The sequence below is a fragment of the Neopelma chrysocephalum genome, unplaced genomic scaffold (genome assembly GCF_003984885.1).
Source record: "Neopelma chrysocephalum unplaced genomic scaffold, ASM398488v2 Primary Assembly neopelma1_65b, whole genome shotgun sequence".
In the NCBI taxonomy this organism is placed as follows: Eukaryota; Metazoa; Chordata; class Aves; order Passeriformes; family Pipridae; genus Neopelma; species Neopelma chrysocephalum.
In genome coordinates, this window is record NW_020897723.1 from 3789359 (window position 1) to 3798526 (window position 9168).

Sequence of the window (9168 nt, forward strand, 5' to 3'; positions counted from 1 at the left end):
CTGCTGGAGTGGGGGCAGCTCATGCCTGTAACTCCAAGGGAGGGGGCACTGGGGTGGGGCTCCTTGGGCTGCTTCATTCTCCTCTAGGTCTGTTCTGCCACTGTTGCCCATGGGGCAAGGCTGGTGTGGAGTGTTGGGATTTGGTGCTGTTAGAGGTGATAGGGACACACCACAGTTCATCCCGGGCATGTCCCTGACTCCTGGAGCAGGGCCTGAGGCACAGCACACCCGGTTGTCTCTTCTCCTGTGGTCTCCAAGTGACTCCTCCAGGAGTAGAACTGTCTGGGGACACCTGAGGTTCCAGGCTTTTTGGTCCCTGGCTGGTTAATGCTGTTTTCTGAAAGGTATTTTTGCTGTGCTTCTGCTCGCACCCCCTGCTCCCAAGCCAGGTCCTGAACATCCCCCCACCCCATTTCTGTCAGAGGGCTGGGGGGACTTGGCCAGGGGGCTCAGCACTGCTGAGAACCCACAGCCCTGGGGCAGGCACAGGCGAGTCCTACTGGCTCTTGGGATGCCTGCATGGAGGTAACTGGCACAGTGCTGATTTAAAACCAAGAAGACACAGCAGCTACAAAAAAATATATCTTTATTTTTTCAGTTTATCATCTATTTAAATAATTCAGTTAAAATAGGTTTTATTGCACATTAAAGAACCTTCCTGGATTCTCACTGTCCTATATAAAATAAGCTCATAGAGAAAGGAAAGGACACTCTCACACTCACACCCCCTCACACTCTGAATCACTCTGGCTCTGCAGACCCCCAGCAGCCCCTGGGCAGTGGGTTATGCTCATCCTGGGCAGCTGCACAGCGTGCTGGAGGCAGTGGAGGGTTGGCTGTGGCAGAAGGAGCTGGTGCAGGACTGGGAGCCAGGGAAGAGCACTGCCAGCTGGGTGCAGGACTGAGAGCAGGACTGGGAGCCAGGGAAGGGCACTGAGGTCCCTGTGTGAGCCCCTCTCCCTGTGCCGTGGGGAGAGCAGGGCCTGGAGCACAGGAGGTGACACTGGGGTGGGTGCTGACACTGCTCTGGATCTGCAAGGTGTGGGCAAGGTGAATGAGGCACAAGTGGGGTGAGGCATCTGCCAGCTGCCACTGCAGCCCCGCCTGGCCCTGCCATCCCCCAGGCACTGCCAGCTCCAGGGCAAGCTGGTGGGGAACTGGGTGGCTGCAGGAGGAAGTCCTTGCCTGGGGTTGAGCAGGGAAAGAGCAGCCAGCTCCCTGTGAGGTTTCTGGAAAGTCACTTAATGAGCTCCTTGGAAGTTATGTTTAAGGGCTGGCTGAGTGATGTGGAATGGAACAAGCTTGCAGAAGATGCACTTCATTACTGTGCTCTGAATTGGATTTTGTGCCCTTTCAGATGATTCTTTGGGGATGACTCAGGGTCTCCTACCCCGACTGTGAAATAACTTGTTCTACAACCCCATCTCTGGCTATCCTGGCTCTTCACCTCAGAATAAAGAGCTCCTCAGGCTATCATTGGAAACAGGTTTCTAATGAAAATTCAAGTGAGAGCTCTCCTTTTATCTGTTTTGTGCTCTTCCCAAGCCTCTGTCATGCCCCTTCCTACAAATGCCATGCTGCATTCCTGACAGCCTGGGGTTTTTCCTACAAGTCCAGCCGTACAGCAGAGAGTAATTAGTGTTAATCCTCAGTGTGGTATCAATGTGCTATGGAGCAATTCCTGCTCACATGCAATGGGGTGTGTGCAGCTGGTGGCTAATGTGTACCTGTGCCTGGTGAGACATCCCAGCTCAGCACCACATCCTGCTCCAGCCATCTTCTGCCGTCATTAACTCGAGAACTGGTGCTGCTTTGAAGCTCCTAACGTCTCTGAGCCCTTGGCTTTTGTGTCTGAGCTTTGCTCAGGGCAGCTTCGACTGCCAGTTCCATCCCTGAATTAAGGGTCTGACCCAACAGCCCTTCAGTGCTTGTTTGGATCCGTGCTTTCACCTCTGGTCCAGCACCCACCTCCTGGTGCCCCGGGTGGGTGTGTGGCCGGGGTCAGTGGGGGCCGAGCTCCAGTGTGTCGGGCAGCTGCTCGCTGAAGGCCGCGTCCAGCCGCAAAGTGCTGTAGTTGGGGGGGGGAGTCCTGGGCAGGGGGCTGTCCTGGGGCAGGGGCAGGCGCAGGGCCGTGTTGAAGGTGGGCAGGTCCTCGTCGATGCACGCGGGGTTGTCGTGGCCCTGCCTCTCCACGTCCCCGGCCTGCGGAGGCTTCCCCGGCCCGGCCCGTTGGCGGCCGTTCCACCACTTCTTGGCCCTCTGCCACTGGCGCCGCAGGACGATGGAGAGCGAGTCGATGAGGAAAACCTCGACGATCTCGATGACGCAGACGACCGAGCAGCTCATCCACAGGCCCAGCTGGCCCCCGAAGTTGGACAGGAGAATGACGAGCTGGAGGGGCAGAGAGCACAGGGTCAAGGGCTGTGTTGGTGGTGCTGTCACAGTGTGAGGGGAGGCTGCGGTGAGCTGGGGCTGCTGAGTGTTCCCAAATGCAGTGGGCCCACCTCTGCTGTCTGCAGTGTTCTCTCTGACTCTGCTTCAGGAGGGGCTCAGAACTGGGCTTACTGCAGGCAGCCCATGGGCTGCCCCAGCACAGCGCTCTGTCAGGGCCAGACAGGCAGAGACATGGCCCCAGATAAGGGCTTCAAAGGGCAGGACCAGCCCCAAGGGGCATCTCCAAGATAGTTCCTGCCCCTGCCTGGGTGTGATTGCTGCCCTGAGTGGGAGGAAGTGCTGTGCCTCCCCGAGGCTGAGCACGGATCAGCCCTGCTCACTCACCGTGTTGGCAGGGTTCTCTGAAATGAATCTCTCGTTCAGGTCCTTGTAAAACACCATGAGGTTGGCGAGGTCCGTCCTGAGGGAAGCAGGAGGCAGGCAGAGGGTTTAGTAAAACAATAACATGAAACATACTGAAAAACTATGCAAATAACCAGTTGGACCAGTAGGGCTGGGCTGCTCCAAGGGAGCTTTTTCCCCAATTGCCATCATTAGGGCTGCCAAGATTGTATCGGAGCTGGAGGTGCAAGGCAAGAACTCACAGGGGGACTTACTTGTTCAGTTTCTTGTTGAGCTTTTGCCCTTTGTCCCAGGAGAGAACTCGAAGCATCCAGTCCTGGGGAACAGACAGAAAATGTTGCTATAGCTATGTGTGCTTGTGCAGAGATCCCCTGAGAAGGGAGTTGTGTTTTATGTCTCCTCAGGCCAGTGTGGGTGCCAGAACTGAGTGTGTGACAGGTCAGCTGTCCCAGAGGAGATCTCCCAGACCACAAGCCAAAGTTCAGTTTAATGGTGAACTCTTGAGGGGAAGCCCTGACCTGGACAATACAGACTGGCCTCTGGGAGCAGCATCCTTGAGTGCTAAGGACTGCCCCAGGACCTTCTGCTTCTGTGCTCTGGGGTTACTCAATGCCTTGTGCCAGGCTGCTGTCCCAGGAGAGCACAGCTGGGCACTGACCTCTGACACGGTGGACGGCCACTGGGCGATGCTGGTGGTGAGTGCCCACTCCTTGAAGCTGCAGAGAGAGGTAGGATGTCACTGGTGAGCTTCAACTCCCACGCACCCTCAGTGCTTTACCTCTGGCCGTGGCCAAGACTCACCTGCAGGCGTCTTTGCAGATCTGCTGGCAGCCCAGCTGCTCCTTCACGAACTTCTCGTGCAGCCTGTAGTAGCAGTACACTGCAGGGAGGGAGTGGGACAGCTGTGAGAAGCCAGAAGGAAAAGCAAAGGTCTCCTGCTACCTGGGTTGGAGTGCAGCATCTGGGGTGTAGGTGGCCTTTGTGGCCAGCACCTACATGGTGGGAATAAAATAATTTACCCTAGAAACACACTCTGAAAAGTGGCTGTTGCTATGAACTGCCTCACCCAGTCAAGCCCTCCACTCCACTGCTCTGTGGTAGGCACAGGGGACAAGCCATCAGGGCAAGTGCCACAAACCAGTCAGTGTGAACAAGGGAGGCACTTCTGGCTCTGGATGTTGGAGCTTAAGCAGGTTAAGGCAGATTTGCTTGGTCCCAGCACACTGGAGGGTGCAGGGGGGTATTGAGGGGCGCTGGGGGGTACTGAGGGGTGCAGGGGGCTGTGTGATGGGGTGCTGGGGGGTATTGAGGGGTGCAGGGGGCTGTGTGATGGGGTGCTGGGGGGTACTGAGGGGTGCAGGGGGCTCTCTGATGGGGTGCTGGGGGGTATTGAGGGGTGCAGGGGGCTCTCTGATGGGCACACTGGGGGTGCTGGGCGTGCAGAGGGCTGTGTGACGGGGCTGATGCTGCAGAGGACGTGGCTGGCAGTGGGCACTGAGGCAGGTGCAGTGTGGAGGTGTCTCAGTACTCACTCCAGTTTGGGTTCTTCTTGTAGTTGCAGTACTCGGCCCCCGCGGGCAAGGGCTGTGCATACTGGGCACAGCCACACGAGTCCACCATGGCCTTCTGGAAGCACGAGTGCAGGCAGATCTGGGCAGAAAAAACAGAGCTGGGGGCTAAGAGGCAGCACCAAGGTCCAGGCTCCTGTGCAACTAAAAGCATTCTGCTTATGAGAGTAGCAGTAGGATGGGAACCCCATTCCTCAGGACCTTCAGGCTCTGCTGTGAGTGAATACAAACACAGGCAGAAAGTGCCATGGAGGGTCGAGATTCTAGTGCAAGAGCTAAGAATACAATTCTCTTTGAGGATTATACATATATATGGGGTTCTGTGAATGCCCCCACTTCCCCTACAACCACCAAAAGCTTCACTGTTGCTCTTTCCAGAGCCCAGGAGAAGGTTTTTGGCCTGTCACGGCACATTGCCCATGAATCACCAACTAGGTGTGTGTGGGAAGTGACTCACAGGAGAAAATGTTCACAGCTTCCACCAAACTCTGGTAGTGCCTACTGGGAGACCTGAAGCTGTGAGGATTAATAGGGCAGCAGAGCTGTGGTTTGTGCTGGAACACTGCAACATGCAGGAACTGAACTTCTCTTTGAAATCCCAGTCAAGCCCTTTGGTCCCAGCCCTCATAAGCCCTGAGTTTTGGTGAAGTACTGTTATTAAAAACCTGAGATAATGTCTGTATGATCTTACTACATCACAGCAGATTTCATACTGCCCATGAAATACAAATGCAGGCTTGGCCTGGGCTTTGCAGCAGCCAATGTAAGTACAATTCTTCAAGTGGGGAGTGTGAGAACAACTGACATTCTCCAAGTGGACCCAATTACAGAAACCATGCAAAATTAGTGGAAACTTACTCTGTAAACAAACATCCTGCTATCTGGATACTGATTAGATGGTATCTGTTATTCTTGGAGTCCTAAAGGTCACAATTTCTAGCTTCAAGGGTTACTAAGCTGCAACCTTTACTTGGCCAATATTTTCCAGTCTCACATTGCTTGAAAATTGCCTAATGAGCTCGTTCTCTCTTTATCTAACAGGGTGCCTGAGGGAACTTCAAACAGCAACCACTTAAGAATAAAAGTTGTATTTTAAGAAGTGCTGTGGCATTTTACATCAGCAGTTAAAGCAGCCACCCTGCACCTGGACTGCTCCCAATCTTGGGTCCTGAACCACAGAATATTATAAAGCTTTTCATGCAGGTAGTTTTCAAGCAATTGATAAAACCAAGTGCAATGGCTTTACCTGGAGGGAGTAGCTCTTGTTATAGAGATTTTCCACGGGGATGTCAGCTCCTGTCTCCGTGCAGTCACTGTAGGGTTTGCTCAGCTTGCGAGACCGAGTCTGAGAACCAGAAAAGAATGAATCTTGGTTTTTTTGAGTTTGCAGAGAAACCAAAGGATTCAGTGGCACTTCATCACAGTTCTGAAACTGTAAATGATGGGGCAGCTTTGAACAGCATGTTTACCTTTTGCCACCAAAAACGATTAGTCAATCCCTTGTCAAAACAAGTTCCTTTTGTTTCTAATATCCATTTCCAAAACCACTGCTCTGGCTGGATTTTCTGCTGTCTTCCTTGAAACCTTCTGCAGGAATGTGAGGTGGTATAACTACAGCAGGGAGGATTTTTCAAAGCAGAGTAATTCACAGGTACGTTCTCTCCTAATCCTAGAGGCTGTGCATCCTCCAGCCTGGATGTTTGTGTTCTGAGGGAGGGGGGTTGTTGGCTGGGGGTTTTGGGTTGTTTTCTGTGAGGACCCCCACCTTTACAAGCTGTTGTTGCAGTGGCTGCTCCTGTGCCGTGGGTAAACAGCACTTGAGGCTCCACTAGTGCTCAACAGCACCTCTCTGAAACCACTCGAAATGAAATGTTTGTGTCTCCTTCAGGCCTTTTTCCAGGTGCTGCTTTGACCCCTCCTCTCGAATGCTGAAGCCTTTTCCTGTTCTGCAAACTCTGCCCAGAGCAAAGAGCTCTGAAATGCCAAGTCTGTGCCTGCAAGGTCTGTGAAACCAGGGCTGGGAGCCCTCAGATTCCCAAGACCTGATTCCAGCTCCATCACCCGTTTCCTGCAGACTGCCTCACCTTCCTCAGCCCTTGTTATCTTTCTGCAGCAATTATCCACTTTACAACAGAGCGGCTTGAAACCACAGAAAACATCCATTTAAGAACCCATTCACCTGTCTTTCTCTACAGAGTTTAAAATTAGAATTAAAAATTCTATACAAAGGATCAATTTACCAGGAACCTGAGAAATGGTGGTTACCTTTAAGGCACTAATTGCAGCTCCTCAGGTTCCTGAGGTCACAGCTGACAAGAGAAGGCTCTGGGCCTGTTCGGTGCAAGTCTGTGCTTTTAGAGATGCTCAAACCCCTCTTTGGAGGGAAGGGTGTGATTTCAGTATTAGAAATGCATAATTTCTGAAAGTGAATGAAACCAGCTTTTAATATGCTTTTAACTTCCACAAAGCATGCAGTGTGCCTGGACACTGCCTCACTGTGCTCCTCCAGCTCCCAGATGATTGATCCTTTGTATGAAATTATTTTGTCGTGGCTTGTAGGGTGTAAGCTCCTACAGAAGTTTACTTGTTCCTTCAGGTACTGAAATAATTTCCAAATTAAATATTTAACCAGAGCATTGTAACTCCAACCAAGCAATGCCTTGTTTGCATTCCAAATATCTTGGAATATTTTTGGAGGTGGGGGGGCAGTCCTAGCACCCAGCAGAAACCCATGAGTGATAACCAGACACTGATGCTGCATTTGGAGCCCAGCAAGCAGCACCACGTGTGACACACATGCTGTGTCCTCCTCTGTGCTCCTGATGTGGGTACAAGGACTGATCCAGCAACTCAGTGCTGCAGCCCTGTCCTGACAATTGTGACCCCTCTCAGCGGGCTCTCTGGAGCTGTCCTTTCCCGGAAGGACCATGATCTTTTGTTCTGAGACTAGAAATTGTATCCAGCTTCTATTCTGGCTGCCACATCAGGATGCAACTGGATCCCTTCCTCATGCCACGCCTCTTAAATACAGACACTGAGAGGTGCTCAATCTTGTTTTTTATACTACAGCAATGTACAGTCCAAACCCACTGTGCCAGGAAAATATTACATTAAATATCGAGACTTTCCCTGCAGTGACTGTACGGTGTGAGCATCAGAGGAAACAGTCTTGTGAGACTTTTCCTCCTCTCACCGACCTGGTTTGCAAACCTTCCAGTCACATTTGACCAAGCAGTTGCTGCCGCGGTTTTCCAGACAGCTGGAAGACAGTTAAATATTTGCACATTTTAAAATATCAGCCCTCTCGTGTCTTTTCTAATGCAGGACCTATCTCGATGTGGCACGCCCAGATAAGCAGGATGGCTGATGCTCCGAGCCGACCATCAGGAAGAAAGGCAGAGCTGAAGTGCTCACTTAACAGCCCATCCAGATAAAAGGGATCTGGCACAGCTTTCACTGCTCTGCTGAGGAACGAAGCCCCTTGGGTCAAATGCCTTGTCTGAACCTCGCCAAATGGGGAAACTGGGAGCTGCGGCCCTCCTTGCCCTTGTCAACAGCAGGTAAGATGTTTCACTACGCTGGCAAAGGTAGAGCTGCTGCCCACGAGGGTGTTTTTACAGCCGGGATAGACAGAAACCCAGCAAAATGAGGCTTGCACCCCCAAAACAGTTACACAGGCTGTGCTGCCACCGTCCCAGCCCAGCAGAGGACTCACAGCTCCCCATCCTCCGAGCACAGCAGAGGACTCACAGCTCCCCATCCTCCTCCTCGGGACCCGCAGCATGAACCCTCTGCTCGCTGCTAAAGCCAAACGAGGCACTTGACAACTCACTTCTGTGCTTGTGGATTTCGCTGTGAAACCAAAATCAAAAATCCCCTGGAAAGCCAAGGGGTGGGAGAAAAGGGAGAACAAACAAGATCCCGGGAGCTGTTGCATTTATAAAGACCTGATTTTCCCACGGCCTCTTTTGTTCAGAAAAGTGCTATCACAGGATTTTCCTCAGGGCACTTCAGCTGCTGAGTGGGAGGTATTTAGAAGCCTTCCAGCTGCCGGCTCCCTGCTAACACCCCATCAATTCCTGTTTACAGCTCTCCCAAGGCAAAGGAAAGGAGATTGCTGCCACTCACAAAGTGCATCCCTATGGAGGTGGCTGCTGCAGTCTCAATTTCCGTGCCGATGTCTTCAATGAAGGGATACTCATTTTGGTCATGGACAATGATCTTGGCTCCTGTGGACGTCACCAGGAAGGGGTTGTAGTCTGCTTCGTCAATGTACAGGACAACCTGCAATCCTGAACCAGAGACAAGGCAGAACAGTTACACCAGGAGCTAGAGCTGCATTTTCTGGTCAGGGAGGGCAGCACAGTTTATTTAATGTTATCTGGCCTTAAGTAGAACTGTAACAGCCAAGCCCAGCCTCTGCTGGGCCAGACTCAGACAACTGCAGCCAGTAACATCCCTCGGTGGCCCCGAGTACAGCAAACAAATAAAACCTGCCGAGAACGTGGCTGTAACTCACTTAAAAAAAGTTATATAACTGGGCAGCAGTGATTTCAGCTGGAAAACATTAGTGATGCAATGATATTATCTGTATTCTCAGGCAAGAGTTTGCACTAGTTCAAACAGGCATTTCCCCAATCAGCCTGTACATCTACAGCCAACACATCGCCCGTGCTCCAGCACGATCCAGTTCGCTGAAACACTTGCCATCAAACAGTTCCTCTGCAAACAGCCTCGGAACAACAGACCTGTACAAACTGCCCAGGAACAACACACGTGTGCAAACCACCCTGGAACAACACAC

At 52.1% G+C, this 9168-nt stretch overlaps 1 protein-coding gene across 1 annotated transcript in view; it reads right to left on the reverse strand.

Moving 5' to 3' along the window:
* Positions 1 to 944: 944 nt before the first annotated feature.
* Positions 945 to 9168, reverse strand: part of SCNN1G (sodium channel epithelial 1 gamma subunit) — an 11187-nt gene continuing 2963 nt past the window's right edge. The window contains exons 5-12 of the mRNA XM_027684130.1: positions 8493 to 8656; positions 5611 to 5709; positions 4329 to 4446; positions 3598 to 3676; positions 3455 to 3512; positions 3051 to 3112; positions 2779 to 2854; positions 945 to 2391 (exon numbers count right to left, since the gene is read on the reverse strand). Coding sequence (XP_027539931.1) covers positions 2002 to 2391; positions 2779 to 2854; positions 3051 to 3112; positions 3455 to 3512; positions 3598 to 3676; positions 4329 to 4446; positions 5611 to 5709; positions 8493 to 8656 — 1046 coding nt within the window. The 3' untranslated portion in view covers positions 945 to 2001. The remainder of the gene's footprint in view (positions 2392 to 2778; positions 2855 to 3050; positions 3113 to 3454; positions 3513 to 3597; positions 3677 to 4328; positions 4447 to 5610; positions 5710 to 8492; positions 8657 to 9168) is intronic.